Source organism: Pteropus medius, unplaced genomic scaffold (genome assembly GCF_902729225.1).
Source record: "Pteropus medius unplaced genomic scaffold, Ma_sr-lr_union100, whole genome shotgun sequence".
Taxonomy (NCBI): domain Eukaryota; kingdom Metazoa; phylum Chordata; class Mammalia; order Chiroptera; family Pteropodidae; genus Pteropus; species Pteropus medius.
The window spans coordinates 402,053-426,603 of NW_024344321.1; the positions used below are offsets into that span (position 1 = coordinate 402,053).

Sequence of the window (24,551 nt, forward strand, 5' to 3'; positions counted from 1 at the left end):
ACATTGAAGGAAGACAATTCCATGCAATGTGGAGGGGAAATTTTTCTCTAGGAACACAGCATAAATTCTAGTGGCTAAAATAGTTCAGCTTAAAAAAACAACCTTTTAATTTGGAGGGAATACAGGTCTCTACAAAATGGAGGGGAAGGGTCAATAATACATAAAACTTAGTATAGTTATTCATTATTTTATCCAGATTGAAGGAAGCAAAGGAAACCAAGAAAAATGGAAATTGTAAAAATGATAATTGCCAACATTTACTAAGAGTTTACCATGTGCTAGGCATTGCGATAGCACTTAACTTGGACACAAAGAAACAGGATGAGAAAAAGTAGAATCGTGCAAAATTAGAGGTGCAAGATTAACCATGAAAGATTAGGTTTGAAGAAAACAGCTCAAAGTACATTGTTGTGATGAAGCTATTTCCCAAGTGCTAATTATACCTTCGGAATTTGTATTCATTTGTCTTGGGGTGAGGAGTAAATCAAGTATCATTTCTCACTGCTATTCTTCCTACAACCCATTTGCTTCTCTCTCTTCCTAATTCCATATCTCATATCTACAACTGCTGACACTGGAATGTAATATGGAGCTTTCTATCTTTCTGTGCACAGGCAAAAGTCTGTGAATATAGGAAGTAGCATTCAAAAGAATGAAGTTATGTTTGATATTTATATGCAGGTCTCTCATAAGCTGTGTCAGTCACTCGGTGTGATCTACCATTATGAAGCAAAATCTTTGAAAATAAAGGACATTGGTACCCATATACACCAAACTAGGTCAGCGGCAGCCAACCTTTGGATTGCACATGTAGAAATGAGCCTATCTGACTCTCAAAAAAGTTTTCCTTTTTATTTTGGATTGATCACTTCCTTTTGAATCAGAGACAATTTTTCTTTGTGCTAGTGAGTCAGCCCTGCCTCATTGCCAGGGTCAAGTAGATTCAGTTCATGAGTTCATGCCAATTCCAGGAATGACAGCCAGATGGCAGCATCTGGCTAGTTAGTGTTGGTGAGTGATTCTCACCGTGTTCTACCCCAATTAAACTATTGCTAGAAAGAAGCAACTCTGAAAACAGAGGTCTTTAATATGCTGGAAATTTGGGGAGTGAAATAAGTAGGTCGTTGAGGAAAGAGCGCAGATTTTAGAGTCAGATAGGTCTGGGTTCATTTCTTTACTCAGCCAGCAAAATCAATGCTCTGAAATTACATGGCAATGCTTTCTTTGTTGTGGCTCGGGAGGTTTGTATTTGTTTATTTTGTAACTCTGTACAACATATGTTTATTTTCCACTGCCAAAAGTGCCAACAAAATGATTCTGCAACTAGAGAAGACCACCATCCGTCAGATATTGACAAGACAGAGGAGCATCAAGAATAGATGCATGATGGAGAGGGGGGAAAACGGCATAGATAATAGAGGCTCTGTTCATCTCTCTGGCAAACAAATCAAAGTTGTGACAGAAACAAGAAGCAGCAGCAAGGGAAAATTGCATGGGATCTAGATGAATAAGCCATACAATTAGGGAGAAGTCCAAGAAAGCACCCTGCAACAAGAGAAGGTAGGACAGGGCAAGGACATGGGACTGCCGGGTCTCCAGCGGCTGAGTGAGACGGAGGCTGCCTAGAAGCCTCTTAAAGGGGGCGCATCTGCGAGTGGATTTTCGCGGTGATGGACCTGCTTGCTCTGAGCATCAGTGCCAATTCTGCTTTGCACAGGGGGCACCGAGGATTTACAGAGAGACATTGTTGAAGTGAGGGCTGAGGTGAAACTTGCTCTGTATAGAAGTACCGGTGATATCCATTGTTCCCTGTTGAGCCCTCCCCCATACCAACATGCCAGACTCAGCACCTAGCCCTGTCATCATCAAATTGGATAACAGAGGTTGCTCCACCCAGAAGATTCCCTGAAACCCCGCCTCCCCCAACTCAGGGCCCCCACCCAAGCCACATCCAGGTATAGCCTCAGCGAGACAGGTGCTCCTTGCTGAGCAGCGCCTAGACTCTCACTGGAGACAGCTGGCCTCGGTTTCTGCTGTGGCCTTTTGAGGCAACTATAAGCACAGCATCTGTGGATTGCTTGCTGAATCTGAACAGGTGGCCCCAGAGGGGTAGAGACTTGGGCTAAGTTTGGCCTGTAGCTGAACCCCTCTCAGGACTGTGCCACTAGACACCTACTTCACAAATCCACACTAATAAGATCGGGAGACTTAGGAGCTTTGTTTAGTACATAGAAACAGACACAGAAAGGTAGCCAAAAAGGGAAAACAAAGAAGCAGAAACCGTATGAGAAAACAGAACAGAGATCCAGAAATAATGGAGTCAAGCAATCTAACTGATGTAGAGTTCAAAATACTGATTATAAAGGTGCACAGTGAACTTATAGGAAGTGTAGATTAATTCAGTGAGAACTTCAACAAAGAAATAAAAAACACGAAAATGGAAATGGAAATTATAAAAAGGAACCAGTCAGAAATGAAGAACACATTATCTGAGATGCGAAGTATATTAAATGGAATAAATGAAATGAATAAAGAAATGGATCAAATGCCCTATATAGAGGATGGGAAAGCCAAGGACACACAATCAGAATGACAAGAGATAAGATACCAAGACTTAAGGAGCACATGGGACACTATTAAAGGTAAAAATATCCATCTCATAGGGGTACCTGAAGGAAAACAAGATGTTAAAGAGATATTTGAAGAAATAATGATGGAAAACTTCCCTAACCTGGTGAAGGAAATGGACATAAAACCCCAGGAAGCTCAAAGATTTCCAAAAATCAGGGATTCAAAGAGGCCCACACCAAGACTCATCATAATTAAAATGCCAAAGTTTAAATACAAAGAAAGAATATTAAAAGCAGCAATAGAAAAACATAATTACATATAAGGGAACACCCAGAAGACTGGCAGCTGATTTCTCAAAAGAAACTATGCAGGACAGAAGGGCTTAGCAAAAAATATTTGACAGGATGAAAATCCAGGATACTTTATCCAACAAAGCTATCATTTAGAGTTGAAGGACAGATAAAAGGCTTCCTAGACAAAAATAAGCTAAAGGAATTTATCGCTACCAACCCAGTATTACAGGAAATGTTGGAGGGACTTCTTTAAGAAGAAAAAATACAAAAGACTCACTTCAAATTAAAAGACACACAGACTAAAAGGAAAGGGATGGAAAAAGATATTGGTTTGATGGACCTAGAAGGTATTTAAATCAGACAGAAAGATAAACACTATATGATTTCACTTATATGCAGAATCTAAGGAATAAAAAGAACAAACTGATCAAAAACAAACACATATATAGTGGACAATTTGGTGACGGACAGAGAAGAGGGGTTTGGGGTCTGGGAGAATGGCGTGAAGGGTTAAAGAAGTACAAATTAGTAGTTGATACAAGGTCATGGGGATGGGGAGCATGGCATAGAGAATGCAGTTAGCATTAATACGTTGGCTAGGTAGTGGGTCAGGGGATGGAGGGAGCAATTGGGATCGTTTTACAAACTATATAGATGTCTAACCAATGTACTGTATACTTGAAACTAATTAAAATAAATAATTTTTTTTAAAAAAGAATATATGCATGAGAATGGAATGTATCACCAGGGCCTAGTTTTTTAGTTTTTTGTGCATAGAAACAGCAAGGAGAAGGATGCCATGCAAGTCCTCTTTTGTGGTGATTGTGCTGTTTAGATTTATATTTGAAATGTTTTTTAGCTTTTCTTATCAGTCAGTTCCACAAGCCTGGAAAACACTTTCGTTCTCTATACCCACTTCGTTTTATTTGTTCATTAGCTCGCTCATTTTATTTATTAGTTCATTCAACCAATATTTACTCTCTTGAAAGCACTGTGGCTAGATAATCTGTTTTTGACCTTTTTTTAATAGTATTAACAAGATTTCCAAAAGGGCCTGATTCTAATACCATTAGAAGAATAGCCACATGTGTGAAAAAGGTGAAGGAATTAAGAAATACAAATTGAATGGGCCAGGAGCTTAGTGTCGTGAACTGTTTTAAAAATAAAATATCTTAAAATTAAAAGAAAAAAAGAAATACAAATTGCCAGTTATAGAAATAGTCACAGGGATGTAAAATTACAGCATAGGGAATATACTCAATAATATCGTAATAACTATGTACGGTGCCAGATGGGTACTAGACTTATTGGGGTGATCACTTCATAAGGTACCTAAAAGTCTAATCACTATTTTGTATACCTGAAATTGATACAATATTATATGTCAACTATAATTGAAGAAAATTTTTTTTCAATTTTAGAACATTTTATTACCTAAAAAAAATTTTTAATTAAAAAAAAGACACGTTGAGCGGAAAGGCTAAACCTAAACGTTACTCTATGCTTTTTTATGCACATTCCTCAATTCCCAGATGTCAGGAATAAAAATCAGTTCATAAATTTTCTTCGAGATATCTTGAGTCTATCCAAACTCTTGGGAATCAGAGCCTTCAGGGAGCCAAACAATCTAAAGAGCATATGACTAGAGAATTCCCTCAAGAGACAGACGTTTCCAGCTTTATTTAGATCGGCCTTTTCTCCCTTTTCACACCCCGACCATCCAGGCCAAATGTACTCCCACAGCCACCCAGTCAGTCTCTACCCTGAGTCATTGTACTGGCTACAGCAACTTCTCTATACAAGAGAAAGGCTCTTGCTTTCAGAGAAGATTGTGTTTAAAAACTGTTCACTCTTGGGGAAGCAGTGTCGAGAGAATTTGTGAGCAGAGAAGAGTAGGGAGATGGTACATATAACAAGGAAAAACGAGGACACTATAGAGTCGAGGAAGTATTAGCTTGCCATTCTGAACACCTCTCTCTGGTGCCCAATTGTTACCTTCCTTTTTCCTGCCCCTTTGTTTCTCTCTAGGCACCTCCAAGGTAGTGATGGCTCTCCAGAGGATCCTTTCATTGCTTCTGCTCTTGTTGCTGACCCTCCTGGGGCTGGGGCTGCTGCAGCCCTCCTATGGCCAGGATCACATGTACCAACGATTCTTGCGGCAACATGTGGACTCTAAGGTGACAAATCGCAATGAAAGCTACTGCAACTTGTTGATGCAAAGACGGAAGATGACTTCGCGTTATTGCAAGTACTTCAACACCTTCATCCATGAGGACATCTGGAAAATTATTAATATCTGCAGCACCACCAATATCCAGTGCAGGACTGGTGAGATGAACTGCCATGAGAGTGGAGTGTAGTGAATGCCACAGACTGCAGGCTGATAGCAGGTTCCAAGGCCCCCAAGTGCAGATATCGGGCCATGACTGGTACTAGACAGGTTGTCATTGCCCGTGACGGTAATCCGGCGCTGCCTATGCACTTTGCCAGATAGATGCCACCCTGCAAGGGTTATGGCCCCATGGTCGGCCTTTAACTTACTGCTTGAATAACAATGAGTAATGAATGCATTTGAGCAGTACCAGGTTGTCTCCTCTGCTTATTTTTTTTCTCCTCTATATAACCCATTTCGTTTTCTGTAATAAACTTTTCTGTAAATTCTTCTGCTTCCTTTTATATTACTGGTCAGCTTAGTTCCCTCAGATTCTCACCTCTGCAATTTAGTCATTTTACATATATATAGCATTATATATATATATGTGTGTGTGCGTATATATATGCATATATATATATATATAGCATTTCAAGCATTTCAAAATTCTTTCATCTCAGTTATTTCATTTTACTACTACAGCACCCTTGTGATACTGATGTTGTTATACATAGGAGCCCAAAGTTAAGGGATTTGCTGAAGACCATGAAGTTAGTGGAGAAGCTGAGACAAAAATCCACTTTAACTGGCTATTAATTCAAGGCTTTTTCTATTTCATCACAAGGAGTGTTTTAAAAGGATCTGCTTTTTGTTATTCCCAAAGGTCAGCTGTTGGGGGAAGCATTAAAAACTTGGAAATATATACTGGCAAAATGGGAGCTCTATCTGTATAATTTGGCAAGTGTGTTATGTTTGGATCTACTAAGATCAAGAAATGATACAAAGAATTCTCTTTTACTCTTCCCAAACTTTCGAATCACCATAGGAAGCCAGAGTATTAACAATGTACTGGATCATTAAGACTCACTCACTCTTCCTGACTGAAAGATTGTTCATGTTTTCCTTATAATAAAGAACTCAAACTGCAGGTATCTGTGAAGACTGTGCTATGGTTCTTGCATGGGGGATTATTTATTTTCTTCTGTCCTCTTTTCATTCTTCTCTAGTTTATAACATGCATATACCTTAATATCCTCATAAACTGGGCCAAGACTAAAGCCTATTAGATGGATGACCACATCACAGAAACTGTCTCTAAATTTACTCTAAAGGGAATGATTTCTCTCAAAGGCAGTACTCACACCCCTCCCTTCTCCCTTTGAATGTTTAGAAACAAATTGGGAACAGAGATGTATGAAGACACTAGCAGCTAAAGAAGGAAGGTATGTTTGTGAATGTGTGTGTGCACATGTGCATGAAAGGATTAAATTGAAAATACTTGAATTACAGCAGATATATATTGTTTGTATTTAAGATGTACAACATTATTTAATATATATATATATCTATGCATTATGAAATAATTACGACAATCAAGCTAATATAGTCACCAAAAGTGACTCCATTTTGTACTGTTGTTTCTTTTTTTAACACTACTGAACACCATAGCTTAGCCCAGCCAGTTTCTACTGATTGCACATGGCTTTCACACCACCTGAAAGTCAAAAAAATCGCAAGTATGAGAAATCATAAATAAAATTTTTAGCTTCTCCCACAAGTGGAATTTTAAACCAATCAGTCTGGAATTTCCTGATCTGAGGTAATCCGCCTAGTTAGATCCCCTGCCTTTCCCTAAGAGAAGTTGTTTTTGCTTGAAATAATCCACTCTTTTAACTTCTTAGTCCCACCCTATTTCTGCCTATAAAAATCTTCCATTTTGTTCAGCTCTTCTGAGCACCCTTCTAGTGGCTAGATGGGATGCTACCATATTCATGAATTACTTAATAAAGCCACTTAGATCTTCAAACTTACTTGTTTGAATTTTGTTCTCTAACATCTGTCCCCAGGGCCTTATGATTTCTTTGTACCCAGAAGTCAGTCTTTGATGTCTGACACCTTGGCTTCGGGCTATTCTCAGAGTGAACCCAACTGTTCTAGATGAGAAGATAAAGAAACAGGTTCACATACTAAGGCTGTCCCCTCTCCCTCACCACCATGTGTACCTCCCCTCACCACCATCTGTACCTCCCACACCTATTCCTTTATTCACTGCTGCAAGACTTCTTGGTGCTGCAAACAGAGGAAGGACACAGAACCTCTACTCTTTAGATCAAGGTACTGATCCCTACTATTACAAGTGACGTGAGTATTGGATCTGAATAAGGTGAGTTAGAGTTAGAAGGGTTGGTGCTAAGGATGCTTGCGAGAAAAGGCCCAGAAACACTAGAAGAGGCATGATTGCATTTCTAGAAGGTAGACTTAAGAATGGAAAGTGATCCAACTTATAAGAAGCAAAGACCTGAATTCAACTCAGCATTAATCTCACTGATACATCCTCCCTTTTTCTCCCAACCTTTCTAAGCATAATACACTGAAGCAGCTTGAATCCTAGTCTTTTAATCCTAATTAGGCCAATTTGAGCCAGGGATAGGGGGCCACCAAAGAGAAAGTGCCTGTTCCTTGTTCTGTGCCCGACATTCTCAGAAGTGCTCTCACCCAAATCTCATTAAACTTTCACAGGTCTGCGAAGGAGCTATTATTATAATAGGCCTATTTGAGGACATCAGTGCTGAGAGACCTAAGAATCAAGTTGCTACTGATTCAAGGTCTGTGTGCCCTATGCTTCAAAATGCTATTATTCAGTAGATCAGAGTTTGAAGTAAGGAAAGGTTTATTGATTGAGAAGGCGCCAATTGAGAAGATGGGAGCTCTCAATAGTTCCTCAAATCCATCTTAAGAGCGCCCCAAAGTCCAGCGTCCTTTATGTCCAGGGAAGGGAGGAGAAGTGGGGCAAGAGGTAGATGAAAGCTCTAGATAGCTAGGTACCTAGGAAGACTGTGAAATCTCGGAATCTTTTTGTTGACCTCTGCTGATCTGAGTCAGCCCTGATGCTCCTGTAAATCTTCTATAAAGTCACTATTCTGTACACACTTCCAACCTCCTCAGGGGAGGGCCCTTCTGACAAAAGGCTGATGTTCACGCAAAATAACTCAAGCCTCAAGCAGAGTTCCTCTAGTTAAATAGCAAATCTATAGATTTGCTATAGGAGCTATTAGCCTGTGTCAAGTAGGGAGAGAGAGCATTTCACTCTGTTACAAGGTTAGAGGTTCTATAGGGACCTCCTCGTGGTAACTGAGGACAGAGAGCTGGTTTAAAGACGAAACCTTTTCAAACATCTCTAGGCCCTGATTTTGACCAACGTAGTTCCTGTGAGGGTAGTTTCAGTCTTGATACTTAATTGATTAGAACAATATTTCAAAACTGGAGTTCCTTTTATGATAACATTCTTAAGGACAAATGAAGATTATTTATCATGATGATAATTAGGGAAATGACCTCTGAAAAGGGAAGTGGGTAGTCAGAAGTAATAACATGTTTCACACAGGCTTTGGGGAAGTGTTATAAGGAAGTCAAGATTAAATAAGCACCATCTGCAGAGTCAGTTGTTTAATTGCAGCCTGGAATTTCAGGGAACCAAAGCCTTTCTACTTGGAAAATATCTCTCAAGTCTTTACTTACCTTCTACATTCCCTTAAAGGGTGACAACCCTTTCTACTTCATAGACATAAAGCTTAAAATACTATTCTCTTTTGAACACATACCCTTCTGAGAACCAATCTGGACTGTAAAACAGAGCTAGCTAGAGGGTGATTGGTGCCTCAGTTTGGGTGGAAGAGAGGTTAGACAGGAGATGTTTGGAATTCTCAAAATAAACTTCACCTATTTCTTTCAATTTTGTGCTTGTCTCACGCAGGCTTTAGCACATTTTCAGTACTTATAAGTTTTATTGTCCAATGAGACTAATCTAGTCTAGGAACCAAGCAGTAATATTGGGCCTACATGTCTGTATTAGCAGAGAAAGGAGTTTTAAGGTGGAGCTCAGCTCTTAGGGCAGTGTTGCAATAATGCTTTCCTCTCTCCTCCCAGTAGACCCACAGGTGGCTCTGGTGACTGAGATGTCATCTTCGCTAAAAACCTTAGGCCCTCTCTTGGTCCTGCTGTTTCCCCTATGCGGGCTCCTTGCAGACAGCCAGAACCTTTCCTGGAGGGAATTCATGAAACAGCACCACCTGAGTACAAGCTGGGAATTCGGTGACTATAGATGCAATAATCTCATGAGGGAAAGAGAAGCTCCAAAAGACAAGAACTATCACATCTTCATCTATACCTTATGGCACCAAATTGAGCATATATGCATCAGGAACTGGAGAGATCGCTACAGAAATGTATATATATGGGCCCCGTATCCCTTCAAAATACTCAAATGTGACCTGGCAAATAACAAAAAGAGCTATAAAGAGCAGAGGAGCTACAGCTACATTGAATTCCATTGTGGCATGAGTGGGTTTGTTGATAGCATAGAGGACATCCGATTGTTAGAAGGTATCAGCAGCTAGAAAGTCTACCCCTACCCCCACGTTTTAGTAGAGTGTTCGGTGCTTCCCAAATGGTGGCCCCTGCCTACATCAATAGCCCTTGCTGCTCCCAACTTTGCATTTATGTGCCAATGTTTTCCAGCTGCTTAGAGTTATGTATCACATGGATTCTTGATATCATAAATTTGCCTGTGTTTGTTCTCTGCCTGGAATACCCTTATGTCTTTGTTTACCTGATTTACATCTATTTTTTTTTTCCTAAGATTCAGCTCATATGGCATCTCTTTTTAACTATCCCGAGGACTTTCCTGATATTGACTCCTTATACCTACCCAAGCTAAATGATCTTCAGTTTCCTGAATAAATTACATCATTCCACTGTGTGTGATATTTATAATGTTATATGTGCAGATTATGTGTTGTGTGATTGGTATAATTGTTAGAGGTGTGTGTGATACAGATTATGCTTGGATGTGATTTGTGCTGTGTGTAGGTTTAAGGTGTGTGTTATATGTGTGTAATATGTTTATATGTATGATGAGAGTGTAAATGTTTATGTGCTAAGCTGGGGAATAGTTGTGACCTAGGCATTGATGGTGTTGACATGCTGAGTTCTACCTAGATTGGGTGATGCAGCCAGAGGTGATTGGATATAAAACTTGTAGCATGGTTCTGGCTCAAAGTAGATACTCATTCAACATTGCTTTTCTTCCTTTCCTATCCTTTGGCTTTGTACTTTAATTTTGACATTGATAAAACCAACATTACAAGTGCCCGTCAATCATCTCCTCTCCCTGGCTCCAGAAGATAGAGATTTCTAATATAAAAATACCGTAGGCTGTCATCTGTATGAAAGCTATTCCCAGGATTATAAAGGACCTTCTTCATTAGCCATAGAATAACAGAGGTCTTTACTGGACTCATTTGTTAAGAATGTCTCTGAGGAGGCTAATGCATTTTAGATGGGTTAGGGCATTATGGTTCCTGAAAAATAATATGCTACATAGAAGATATTAGCACAATTGAGTTTATCTGATAATAATCATTTTTACTTAACAGAGAAATAGGGTGGGGTTAGAGGACTTTAAAATGCAATGCTTCTTAAGAATGGGTCTTAAGATTTAAATTTTTGTGTGTGTGTGAAACAGAGGAAGGAAATGTTGAAGACACAAGTAAGTAGAGTCCACTAGAATTCTGTTTGCTAAGTGTGGGAGAGAGATCCACAGTAAGAGGAATGTTCGCTTCATATAATTTTGCCTAGGGCAGGTATGGAGAGGAAAAATAACAAACATTAAAGTGCAGTACCTTGTGTTCTTCAGAACCCTGCATTGTTGAATGACTCCAGCCTTGAAATGATTAGAGAAAAGGCCACAGTGTCAACATGTTGAATTAGGTGACTGCTCACCTTCCTAGAATCCAGGCCTCAATGAGTAGCCAATGAGCCTCGCTTGTTCATCATGTTCCAAGGGCAGCTCCTCAACTTTGCAATTTTTCAGTGTACCTGGGAGATGATGACCTATACCCATCAAACTCATAAGAGGTTAGTGTTAAACCATTTGTTCTTCATCAGTAATCAATTTATATATGAATAATGCCAATTGTTTTTCTCACTTGATAAATGCTGCTTCGAAATGTAGTAACATATTTTGGGATCAAATATTCATATTTTAGGGTGGTCTATTCTGGTCTCCTATATAAGTTTTCCAGGCCTGACTGGCCCAAGGTCTGGCTGTGATCCAGGCCCGCGGCTAGGGATAGGGCCCCTGATTTAGCATAAGTGTAGTTGAGCACCTGCACCTAAAATACGTAAACATAATTCAGCTTATTGTATCATGCATGTGTGGCTGAAGGTCGTTATTGTACTCTGCTATGTGTGGAGGCATGCGGTCCCCTGAAGAGCAGAAGGGAAACACAAGAAAGGGGAGCAGAAGAATACTGTGCTCCCTCCAATAGAGCTGCACTTCCCAACAGAAGTGTGCTCTGCACAATAAAGTTGTTGCCTGCCGTTTCATTCTCATGTCGGCCTCTTGTGCATTCTTCCAGCTGGGCCTCTCACCATTGAACTTTCCCTTCTCGATCAGCAATACTGCTGATACTTGGCATAGTCGACACAATGAGCTTGGCTCTGACACACGTAACTCATTTAAAAAACTCTTTAAAAGTTGCTTTTATTAAAGGATTAAAATATGGTGATTCGAAACAGTACAAGAATGGGGGTGGCTGCATAGTGTAGTGGTTAGCATGTCTGCTGTACACGCAGAAGGTCCTGGGTTCGCGCCCCATTTGGAGCCACGGACCATACCCCGGGTGCCCCAGGCCTCAGGTGCATGCCGCCACCGTGTAGGAGGAGATGCCCCGCCTTCAGATGTTGTAGCCATCAGCCCCTGATAGACACACGGACCACCAGAAATCAGTGAGTTATAGGAAACACACTCTTTATTCAGCCAGCTGGGTCTGCCAGGGGTATGTAGACCTCAAATTAAGCAGCCCTGAAATGTAGAGGTACAGGGTTTTTAAGCCCTAAACCCCTATTCTTCATCCTGTTTGAACACACAAGCCTATTTTTCTTCTTCTTACTAACTGTCAACCCACAGGTCGGTTGTGCAAGCGGGGAGTACAGAAGCGGAAAGCTTATTGTTAGAGCATATGTTCCCATGGGCGATAGCCAAACAGTAATTTTCCAGCCAGCACAAGGGAGAAAGCAGCAACATCCTTAGGTCATGGTGGGAGTAGAGGTGGGGGGGGTGTTGCAGCAGGGATCAAGGGAAAAATTGTAAAAAAACAAAACAAAACAAAAAACAGTATAGGAAGAAAATATATTTAAATGCATTTAGTATAAATAACTTTCTGTCGTTGCTTGGGCTTTCTCATATCCACTTCCCCCATGTAGATGGCTGTATATTCACTTCCCTTAGGGAACCATTTTTTCTCTTTCTGGGCGAAGCATTGGTGAGGCTGTCCATCAAGGTACCCAAGCTCCTCTGCTGAGCCACGTGATGGTCATGAGAGCCAAGCTAAGCTAACTGGACTCTCTTGTAGGAGACCAGAATATATCACTCTAAAGTACGCCTCTTTGGCATAAGGATGATTTTAAGAAACAACAGACAAAAGAGAAGCTCTGAAAGCAGAATAGATATTATCCTTTCGTGGATGAAAAAAAGAGGTTCCATGGAAAGTAACTTCACAGGATGATCTGATCATAAATTCCTAACTGGGTAGGTCAGGGTGAGTGATAAAAGGTTTATCTTTCCCTTAAGCAAGCCCTTTACATTGTTTCATATATCTTGGTTAACACACCTTTGAAAAAAGCCTTAACCACCCTCAAGAGAGCACATAATCTTGTTAACAACTATGTAATCCATTCCTCACCTTGTTTTCTCCCATATCTGTATAATCTTCCTTACTTTCCCTTCTTAATTTCAAATGCATAAAAGCTGCAAAACCGTTATTCTCCAGAGCATCTGAGATCTTGCTCCCTAGCATATGTCATCAGTTTGGCTCAAATAAACTCAAAAACTTCCTACAGTTTTGGATGTTTCTTATGTCGACACTTTTGTAGGGCAAATTTACAGTTACAAAGGAAACGTCAATTTGAAAGGTTGTATTCCTCTTTGTACTAGAAAGGAAAAGATAACTCTAAGTCACAAGAAGCTCTTATTAATGGAGAAGGCAAAGTATTACATCTGCATAACAAAACTTACACTAATATACTATGCTTTTTCTAGTCATTTTTCTATAACTTGCCTCCCCTATCTGCTTCTTCTTTTGTTTCAGCTATAAATGGTGTGTAAGTCCAAGTTCTAGCCACCTCTTTGAGTTACTCATCCCTGAGTTTCTCCCATATTAATATGATATTTATACTAACAACTTCGGTTTGTTTTTCCCTTGTTAATCTGCCTTTTGTTACAGAGGCCCTTGTTAAGCACCTAGAAGGATAAAAGGAAAAGATTTTTTCCCCTCCCCTACACTGTCCTCGGGGTCTGAATCTCAAGTAGTAGTGCAAGGATTAAATTTTTAAAATTTTAAATTTTAAATTTATGCTCCAGCACAAGGGAGGGAACACAAAGGAGAATCTTCCTCTCCTTTGTGACTGACCTGGGGGCTGTCTCTGCTTGGCTGCTTTTATAACCCGGGGACAAAGCATGCTCCTAGTAATGGTGGATTTTCTTTACCGGAATGAGAAACAGTGGTTTCCACATCTGTAATGGAGTAAGTGCTTGGAAGGGAGGCAATAATCAACTACTTCTGCATTTTTGCATAGGGGGTGATGGGGTGATGGCATTCTTGTGGTCAGCTTATTTGGCATTCCTTCTACCCTGGGGCCAAGTCACTATGCAGTCTCACCGGAATATACCATACACATTCCAGCCACCTGTTGCTACTTTGTGACAGTCTTTCCTATATTTATATTCCAGTTTAGTCCGCAGCCGTTGAGAAGCCTATAGGCTCTAGTCCATGGTGATCTCTCCTATCAGTTAGAAAACAAAATTCAACCAAGTAAATTTGAACATCTAATTGGCTTTATTAAGCAATTCATCAATCAGGCAGCATCCCATATAGCAACTAGAATGGCTCTCTGAGGTGTTATATAAAATTAAAGGTTTTATAGAAAGCAGGGTGGGCAAGGAAGCTATTAATGAAAGAAAAGAAAGAATTACTTTGGGGCCAGAACAGCTTTTCTTTGGAGAATCAGAAAGGGAAGTTTTTTTTATTATGTAGTTTGCCTCATTTTTCTAGGAGAGGGCCTACTCAAAAGATTACCTACCTTACTGGTGCTTGACCAGAAAATTTCATAATGGTTGATTAAGATTATGTTTCTGGGAGAGGTTGACACTGCGTTTAGATCAGGTATTAAATCTAGGTTTGATATTGTTAAAGAAAAAAAAATTAGGCCCCAAATGGCATCATTTGTGCTAAAAGATTTTGGTACTGAACCTAGATTTTTCCTATGCATTGTAGAGGAGGAAAAAGTTTTCTTTGACCCTCTTTGGGTCCCTAGCTGGTTCTAAAAATTAAACTGACAAGATCAATAGAGAAAAAACATACAAATTCTATTAAATTTTTACATGTACATGAGAGTCTTCAGGAGAGAATGCAGACGCAAAGAACTGAGCAGGAAGCTTTTATACTGTAACCAGATGCAGTGTTTCTGCTTCTCTTCCATCTGATGCTGACTGTAAATTCAAGCCTGCATATCTCCCCGGGCCTTCAGGCAAACAGTTTCTATTGTAGACATGCTAATTGGCTAGAGGTAAAAAAGTCTCTTGAATAGGTGGGAAAAGATATACAAAGCTGTAACTGTTCATCAAAGATTTACAGAAATCTCAGGACCAGCTTAGATCAGCAGGAGTTAAAAACTTACTAAGAACAGAAGATTTTGCTGCTCCTCCTTGGAACCCTGTGGGTACCTGATTGTCTAGATATCTCATCTACCTCTTCCCCTACACCTACTCCTTTTTCTTGTGATAGATGGTTGAACTCTGTACTTTCTTAAGATGGATTTGAAAAAACTAGAAGTCTCCAATCTTCTAATATGGTGCCATTTTGATAAATAAAACCTTTCCCTGTTCCAAACTCTGATCTATTCAATATTAAATATTTGATGTGCTGAGCACATTGGCTTTGGGATCGCAACAATATCTTTTAGACAAAGAAACAAATTTGTGAAGAACTGACAAGACAGGATTTTGGTCTACTGGTAGTAAATGGTTTTTTAAAAAAGTAACTAGGAAGATAAGTGTTAGTTTAACAAGGTTTGTTTGCAGACTACTCTGGAGCCCTCTCTGGGCTGTTAAGAGTCTGTCTTTGGTAAAAGGAGAATTTATTTCCTGCTTAGAGGCTAAAAAGGAGGAGCTTTTTCTGCATTTACTGATTCTTAATTGCCTTCGGTGCAAAATAATTTTTATGTCAAAGACCCATATTTTGGAGTGACACATTCTGGTTTCTTTCAGCATGAACATAGAATATCTCTCTATTTATTTAGATCCTCTGGTTTATTTCATCAGAGTTTGATAGCTTTCCTCATGTGGATTTTGTATATATTTTGGTGCTAACCTAAATGTTTGTGTATGTGTGTTTTAAATTTCAAATTCCAATTGTTCATTGCTGGTATATAAGAAAGCAGTTGATTTTGGTATATTAACCTTGTATCCTGCAACTTGGCTATAAACAGACATCATTTTTGTACTATAGATAATTGGAGCCTCTCATTGTCCCTCTCAGTCCCGTTCCATCTCCCTCATTCTGTCTTTGAGAGGAGACCACGTCTCTGTCTGTTCCTTCTCTAATAAACTTTCATTTTGACTCTAACTCTGGCGGGCGCTTGAATTCTTTCCTTTGCGCAGTCAAGAACTCTCCTTCTCTTGGTGCAGAACTTGAGTCCCCACTCCAGGGCATTTTCCCTGTCTTGCATCAATAGAGCTTCAGAAAACTGATGCTTCAGCTCAGGAAGGAAGTGTCCAACCCATATCAGGAAGTGATCAGTTCCTCAAAATTGAGTTTTGAGTCACACTCTTTATGTAAGCTTACTCTTCCTGTTTCTACAGTGATATTGATACTATTTTAAACTGCAAGTTTGAAGGTCTAAGCATCTCATTCACACTGTGCACAAGAGGATCATCTTGCAAGCCCTACATTTTTCTTTCTTCAGGTCTCAGAATTCTTCCTTTGCAGCAAGCAGACAGCTCTGGCTTGCCTAGAAGAGTAACAGCCCACAAAAGTCTCAGCCTATAACTAACTACTGCCTCTGTTCTCAGCGGAGCACCAGTGTGGAGACCTGGTAAGAGATGAATCAGGGCTGGGGAGACTAGAACAGTGAAGATGGCTGGGAAGTCCAGGTCAAATCAATGGAGAATAGATATTTCAGAAGGTAAGAGGGAAGAAACAAAGATTTCTGACATGGGAGCCATCAAACGCACAAGTACAGAATAAAGAGAAGGTTGGAATCTGCCAATCACAGGAAAAGTCTTCTTGATGCAGGACAGGGCAAATTTCCCCGAGTAGTGGGGAAACCAAGCCCTGAACCAAGAGAAGAGAGTCCTTTGGCAGAGAGTGTGGAAAGAATTCAACACACAAACACACCAAAGTTAGAGTCAAAAGGAAAGTTTGTTAGAAAAGGGGTAATCCTCCACAGACAGAGTAAAGGCACTGAGAGGGACCCTGAGTGTTCAGAGAATTCAATTCATATGTCATTCTTTAGTTCCCATTTCCTTTGATATGAACCTACAGTGAGGAAGATAAGAATATGTAGCCAGAAAAGGTAAGAATATGTAAAGTGAAAGTACTGCTGGCAGTTCCCAGCCTTTAATCCATAGGTTCCCCATGGTTTTAGCCATAGGGAATGACTCTTGGTTCCTGTTTTCCCTTCACTGGTGTGGGGAATAGATTGTTAGCAATCCCAGTAGAAATATTCCTTCTTTCTGAAGGTGTCCTCCTGGCCTGGCTGAAGGGCTGACCAGCATATTGCAGTCTCTGATTGTGGCTCGATTAACATTTTTAATTCTCTTATCTCCTCTCTACATTAATTATTCTTACTTCATATTTGTCCTCACTGGGCTTCAGGTTCATCACAGAATTGTGAGACTTGAGTGAGAAAGAAGATAGAAAAAAAGAGCTATGAAATTTTAAAAGGCACAATAAAAAAAACTAAACAGTTATAGATAATAATTTTTCTCTTATTGCTTCTATTACTACCATTATCTTCCCTCTTCCTACACAGAAAAGATGGTGCTTGATCTCCTGGAACGTTTATTTCTTCTCCTATTGCTGCTGGGACTATGGGGACCAATGTGTCCACTTTATGCTTTGCCTAGGAATCTCACCAAGGCTCGCTGGTTTAAAATTCAGCATATACAGCCACTCTATCTTCAATGCGACACGGCAATGAGTGGTGTCAATACTTATACTCAGGTCTGTAAGCCTCAAAACACCTTTCTGCACGACTCCTTCCAGAACGTGGCTATTGCCTGTATGTCACCTAACATCTTCTGCAAGAATGGTCGGAAGAATTGCCACCAGAGTACAAAGCGTGTGTATATGACCAACTGCAATCTCACTGGAGGGACGTATCCTGCCTGCCGCTACAAAGAGGCTAACCAGACCAAGTTCTTCATTATTGCCTGTGACCCCCCTCAAAAGGGTGACCCTCCCTATCAGTTGGTTCCTGTACACTTAGATAAAGTTATTTAAAGTTTCCATCACTTTTCCTCTCACTTGGTACAGGTTCTCTTATGAGCTCTTCTGCCTGTACTTTTCTTTCATTGATTTCCCTGGTTCCCATAGAAGAAAGGATGGTATTTGGAGAATTAGAGTGCCAAGGATACCCCAGACCAGAGTTGGAACAAAAAGATTCTTTTCTGCTTTGGAGCTCTATGTGTTTCAAAGAAAGACAATAGGGAAGAGGACAAAGAAGGGTTCAGACCTCCATATTTTTAATCTCGGAACTTCTGCCAAGCTTTGTTGCACTGTGTTCACAGCAATAAAACCATTTTCTGCTGCATTCTAATGAGTATATGAGTGTTTGAGATCCCTTTCACACCATTGCTAGGCTAGAGAGATCTAGCTGCTTTTGCCAGTATTCCAAGGAGAACTATCTTGGCCTTAGGTGCAGGGTAAGAAAAATATTTTTTCCTTTATCCTTCTAAGTTTTTGGCTGAGAATCCCTCTGTAATAAAAAGACAAATTAATAGGAGAAAAATATTTTAATTCTATATGGAAACCCCAGAAAGATATGAGACTCAAAAAGTGGCCAGAGGATTGAGCCTTATATACTATCCTGAGCTAAGGAATAGGGTAAGAGTCTGGGGCTTCAAAGAGCAGGAAGACAATTCATAGGTAGGTGAGAAGAGTAAATGTATGGTAAACAAAAGTTGCCTTGCCATATAGATAAGTCTCTCAGATGAAAAAAAGTGATCTCTGGTAATAGCCTTCTTCCTGGTACAGGCCCCTTTTATAATATAAATTTCCCTTATAAAAGGATAAAGTCCACTCTGTTTTTAGAACTTACCCTATTCCGCAGTTCCTGAAAATGATCAACTCAAAATAATCTTTATGGCAAAGAGGCATATTTTGGGGTGGTATATTCTGTTCCCCTTCATAGGTTGCTTTCACAGAGAGCGTTTCAGTTTCTTTGTCAACTCCTAGAATTATTGGCCACTAACCTCTAGAGTTAGAAGGCCAACGTAAGTCAAACGCCTTTGTAGAGTGATTAGTTTTTGAGTAGCAGCCAAAGACAATGCACATTGGAAAGGCCACATATTGAAGAAGTTATAAGAGTGTCAATTACCCATGCTACAAAATGGTTCTTTCCAAAGCAGACTATTCCTTTAATAGATGTGCCAATTGGGCTTACCTTCCTTTATGCCACACATTTATGTCATGTCTTAGGAACAAAGAATGGAATACTAAATTTCAGGTTTCAAGAGCCTGGATTCCAAGGGTGATGAATATTCAAGGAAGAGATAAGCAGACCAGGGCAATCTGGCACCTGAGAAGGTGGGTACCTAGTAAGTGGAACGCTGTGGTGGGAATTGAGTTCTCCAATTTAAAGCAGCTCTCAACGGTAATCACCTTTAAGCTGCGCTGCATTTACATTTCACAGTTTCAGTCTTCAAGTAAATTCTGTGGGGAGTAGTGGAAAGGATCTATGCTAGTGTTTGGTGTGAACCCGTGTAGGAAAGTAGCAGCATCCTCAGGGAAAGGGGTCTTCAGATGGCATGTGGTGACCTGAGTGGTAATCAAAATGGATTTATGTACCATATAAACATTACCTGGACGTTTCCAGAGATTCTTTGGAAGTAGGCTAGTAAAAATAACCTAGTAAAAGACTGAACTTCCTTTCATTGAACAATTCACTTACATTCTTATTTTTTATATATTAAAAGGAACTCATGGGTTGAAGAAATATGTGCTACAGAAATTTTAAACTGTTAGAAACATTAGAGAGCATGAAATACTACTTAAAAAATAGCAAAATTATGTGTGGGGTGTACATTCTATTTCATTTTATTTTCTGTCACCTTAAAAGTACTGAAAATATCTTGCAACAAAAATTAAAAACAAAATACAAATGCCATCTTTTAGAAACTTGCAGCAATATCTAATCCTCCTCTCCCCTCCCCAAGTCCTCCCTTCCCACCCCGTAACAGCTGTAGGAAGTAAGAATGAGGGTAACTCTGAAACAATCTTTTAAGCTCAAACTCTTAGAAGGTATTAGTTTGAAATAAATGGACTAGACTGAGATGGAAACTATCCCAGATTTGTTTGTTTTCTACACGCAGTTATGTACTGTGGAAGAGTCAAGATAATTGACTAAATCGGAAGTTCATTTAGCTGTATCCCTAAATCAACTTAAATAACCTGACAGACATAGAATGATCTAAATATAGGCAAAGCTTAGAAATAAATTCAGCAAATGTTCCGGCAACTCTCAACTCTGGCTTCATATTAAATTCAACCTAGGAGCTTTTAGAAAAATAATAATGACTAGATCCCTGTGAGAAAAAATAAAATATGTATTGGTTTCTGCCCCCAACCTGGTTCCTGGCACAAAGCTCCTGGAAGCCTTGCAAATTCCTAAGTGGTAAGAGCACTAGGAGCATCTTTTGTTCTAGTGAGGTGACTCTGGGTAGACACCTGGATGGATCCTGGATGGCGCTAGTCACCAGAAAGACCAAGCCATGATTAGAAGATTAAAATTTCAGCCACAACTCCTCATCCCTCATTTTCCAAAGAGGGGAGAGGGGCTGAAATGGAGTTAATAATTGATCACGCCTACATGAGGAAGCCTCCATAAAATCCCAAAAGTTGGGATTCAGAGAGCTTCCAGGTGATGAACACATCCAGATATTGGGAAAGTGATGGGCCCCAACTCCAGAGAAACAGAAGTTCCTACGCTCCAGACTCTCCCAGACCTTGCTCTATGTATATTTTCATGTGGCTGTACATGTGTCTCCTTTGTCATATCCTTTATGGATATATAAACTGGTAAATGTAAGTAAATGTTTCCCTGAGTTCTGTGAGCTGCTCTAGCAAAGTAACCAAACCCAAGAAGGGGTCACGGGAAATTTAGGTTTGTAGCCAATTGGTCAGTCATAAATTTGGAGTGTATCCAGTCCTATTTTTACACTTGTACATCATATATAATATATTCATAAAGAATGTTTCTATGTGCAATTTTAGAATAAATTTATATAAATACTATCATATAGTATAAATCATTCAGCAACTTGTTTTCTTTTTTGTTCACTCAACAGTGTTTTTAAGACTCATCAATATTAAAATGTGTATTTCATGTTCCTTTATTTTTACTGACATATTATTTTTTTCCTTTGTATTGATAAACCACCACTCTTTTATCAATCTTCTCTTAATGGATATTTGGGACGTTTCCAAATTTTCACTCTTATAAGCAGTGTTACAATAAACATTTTTGTACATTTCTCTGTGTGCACATGTAGAAAAATTTTACCAAAGTATATGTAGATTTGGAATTGCCATGTCATGTATACTCTGTAATAAGACTTTGTTAACAAGGAATTTGAGTAAATGTAAGGAGTCAGGGATGACTTCCCTGAAAAACTGATGCTGCTTAATTTGAGACATGATTAATCACAAGGCAGTTTATACATGAAGAAACAGGTTCAGAAAGAAACTTGCCCAAATTACAAAACTAGTAAAGGGCAGACCTATGATTTGAAACCAGATATGGTTGAATTAAAACTAAAACTTTTACCTCATTTATCACAAACACACACACACACACACACACACACACACACACACACACAAACCCAAGGGAGGAAAATTTTTCACATAAATCTTTGAAGGAAAATATTGAGCAATATAACAGCCTATGGCCCTTTTTTTCCCCCACAAATGCAAAAATGTTCTCTTCTTTTCTCTTCCATAGTTATGCTTTATGCAGGGGTCCCCAACCCTTGAGTTGCAGACTGGTACCATGGCCTGTTATGAACTGGGCCACACAGCAGGAGGTAAGTGGAGGGCAAGCAAGCAAAACTTCATCTGTATTTGCAGCCACTCCCCAGAGCTAGTAGCATCACCGCCTCAGCTCCACCTCAGACCATCAAGCAGTAGATCCTTATAGGAGCACCGGTCCCTGGTGCCAAAAAGCTTGGGGACTGCTGCTTATAGCACTCTCCTAAAGACAGTTAACTAACAACAGTTTTATAAATTCACATTAGCTGAGATCTCAGTGCAGGCTGCTGCTCACTGTCTGGAATTTCACTAATCTGTGTTTCAGCTTCTGTTTTAACCAAAGTGGGGCTCACCACACGGGAGTCCCAGAGTGTTCTTCACTATCAAGAACAGAGTAAGACAGGGGAGTATTCTGGTTGTTTTATATATTTATTTTATCATTATTATCAACTACAATCTATACTTTATTCAGATTTCCTTAGTTTTTGCTAATGTCTTTTTCCTGTTCCAGAGTTCCATCCAGGATACCACACATTACATTTAGTTGTCATGTGTCCTTGGGCTCCTCTTGACTATGACAGTTTCTCAAATTATCCTTGTTTTTGATAGCCATGACAGTTTTGTTGAGAACTGGTCAGGTATTTTGTAAAATATAATTGTTATACTTTTAAACTAAATTCTTTCAAATTGTCACTAATTGTTAGGCCTAGGCATGCAAAGTTTCTTCTGTAGGCAAAGGGAAATGGTTGACCATTGCGCTAAAAAGATATACAGTAGGAATAAACAAGAAAATCTTGGAAGCGGAGTTTGAGGTGCATACTTTCCCAAGGGGAACAAAAATTAGCTCTTGAGGGACAAAAAAATCTTAAATATTACTGTGGTTTCTGGCCCTTCAAACTCAACCCAACTTGACAAAATCTTATACCTTAATTTTTGTTTCCTGGGGAAGGGGATTTGATTAGTAAAAAAATATCTAAAGAGGATCCTTAAGGGAATGATAAGAAAAAAAGATGGAGATATACTCATTTGGTAGAAACAAAAAGGTATGACTGAACTAGGTCTTGTCTTCACCTATCTTTAGAAACTTTTCAGAGCATTTGTACTAAAGGTGCTTTCATATACATCTTTCCAATTAGACCAAGTATTTGGGAGACTAGATTGTGTTTAATTTATTTTTGTATTGGCAGCACATAAATAAATGTATTTCTTATAATGATCATACAATAAAAGCTTGTTCAGCGTATGAAGAAACTAATGAATTCCAGGCAGGAGGCATGCAGACATCTCTGTTATAGGCTCTACTATTGGGCTTGCCCAAGTCAATATTTTTATTTTTTACTTAGAGGAGGACATCAGTGGCATACTGGTCACATTATCGCATAACAAGAGTCTATAAGGATAGAGAAAATTCGAGTATGGAAATAAATTTTTAAGACAATGTAGTATTATAATGGTAAAAATTTCAACACATCTGAAATGAGAAGCCTCACACATTGTTGGTAGAATTGCAAATTGGTACAGCCATTATGGAAAACAGTCTGGACATTCCTCAAAAGATTAAAAATGGATCTACCTTTTGACCCAACAATTGCACTTCTAGGTATTTATCCAAAGAAAACCAAAACACTAACTCGTAAAGGTCCATGCACCCCTATGTTCACAGCAGCACTATTCATAATAGCCAAGATATGGAATCAACCTAAGGGCCCATCAACAGATGATTGGATAAAGAAATTATGGTTCATATACACAATGGAATATTACTCAGCCACAAAAAAATGAAATCCTACCATTTGCAACCACATGGATGGACCTAGAAGTGATTATGCTGAGCAAAATAAGTCAGAGAAAGATAAATACCATATGATTTCACTTACATGTAGAATCTACAAAACAAAAAGAACAAATGAATCGAAACAGACCCACAAACATAGAGGACAATCCAGTGACAGCCAGAGGGGAAGGGGATGTTGGACTGGGAGAAAGCGATGAAGGTTTAAAGAAGTACAAATTAGGAGTTGATAGAAGGTCACGGAGATGGGGAGTGAGGCATAAGGAAGGCAGACAGCAGTAAGATAATGGCTATATGTAGAGCCAGAGTGAAGATAGAGTAATCAGGGAGATCGTTTCATAAACTATATAAATGTCCAACCAATGCACTATATACTTGAAACTAATAAAAAAAATTAGAGTTTATTTTTGGAGCCTTTTTAAGTTAATAGAAAATTGAGCAAAAAATCAATCTTCACATATACTTTCTCTTCCCCTTCACAGTTTCTCCTACTATTAACAAACAGAAAGAATTCAGCACATTCATAAGAAAATTAATTACAAATGGAAAAATTAAAAATTATAGTGGAGAAACCTAATAAACACCATCTTAACCAAATGATCAAGTTTTGACATCATCAGTAATGAGACAGTTATCATGTTCTTCCTGATAGAATACACTGAGAAGTATAAACATCATTTTTGTACATAAATGATGCTAAAATACATAACCAAAATCTAATCATGAGGGGAAAAAAATCAGACAAGTCCAAATTTAGGAACATTTTATAAAGTGACAGACCTATACTTGTTAATAATGTCACAATTATGAAAGACAAAGACTAAATTAAAGGGTACGCAGATTAAAAGAGATTAAGGAAATGCTACTAAATGCCTCGTACAATCCTGATTGGGATCCTGAGACAGACAAAAATTGTGTTCTGTTGTTATAAAGGATGTTAATGAGATAATTGATGAAAGTTGGATATAGTCTGTAGATTAGATATTAGTATAGTTTCAATACAAATTTCCTGATTTTAATAAGTATATTAAGTCCTTGTGAAAAGAATGTTCACGGTTTTATTTCACTTATTTATTTGTTTGTTTGTTTGTTTTTAGCAGAAAAGAAAAGCTTTATTAGAAGGGAAAGTACACTTGCAGATATGGAAGCGGGCCTGAGCAAGAGAAGCATGCTCAAAAGTCCTGTTCATGTTTTTAGGAAACACCTAGTGAAGT

General features: G+C 39.1%; 3 protein-coding genes across 4 annotated transcripts in view; all 3 read left to right on the plus strand.

The window, feature by feature from the left end:
• Window positions 1-6,160, plus strand: part of RNASE4 (ribonuclease A family member 4) — a 14,633-nt gene extending 8,473 nt beyond the window's left edge. The window contains 2 exon segments of the mRNA XM_039869823.1: window positions 4,893-5,212; window positions 5,215-6,160. Coding sequence (XP_039725757.1) covers window positions 4,910-5,212; window positions 5,215-5,358 — 447 coding nt within the window. The 5' untranslated portion in view covers window positions 4,893-4,909 and the 3' untranslated portion in view covers window positions 5,359-6,160.
• A 2,174-nt stretch (window positions 6,161-8,334) lies between these two features.
• Window positions 8,335-9,848, plus strand: EDDM3B (epididymal protein 3B). Its single transcript, XM_039869893.1, has one exon. It carries the CDS (start codon window positions 9,141-9,143, stop codon window positions 9,630-9,632), a length of 492 nt encoding a protein of 163 aa, XP_039725827.1. The 5' UTR covers window positions 8,335-9,140; the 3' UTR covers window positions 9,633-9,848.
• A 6,289-nt stretch (window positions 9,849-16,137) lies between these two features.
• Window positions 16,138-18,110, plus strand: RNASE6 (ribonuclease A family member 6). Of its 2 annotated transcripts, XM_039869825.1 has the most exons (3): window positions 16,138-16,389; window positions 16,810-16,869; window positions 17,329-18,110. In XM_039869825.1, exon 3 carries the CDS (start codon window positions 17,334-17,336, stop codon window positions 17,796-17,798), a length of 465 nt encoding a protein of 154 aa, XP_039725759.1. In that variant the 5' UTR covers window positions 16,138-16,389; window positions 16,810-16,869; window positions 17,329-17,333; the 3' UTR covers window positions 17,799-18,110. The 2 variants fall into 2 exon arrangements, with proteins under 2 accessions (XP_039725759.1, XP_039725758.1); XM_039869824.1 differs by lacking the exon at window positions 16,810-16,869 and having other exon boundaries at window positions 16,143-16,389.
• Window positions 18,111-24,551: the final 6,441 nt, after the last annotated feature.

What these genes read in the sequence shown, in the direction of transcription:
- EDDM3B (XM_039869893.1), top strand. Translation starts at nt 9,141, where the DNA reads ATGCTTTCCTCTCTCCTCCCAGTAGACCCACAGGTGGCTCTGGTGACT.
- RNASE6 (XM_039869825.1), top strand. Translation starts at nt 17,334, where the DNA reads ATGGTGCTTGATCTCCTGGAACGTTTATTTCTTCTCCTATTGCTGCTG.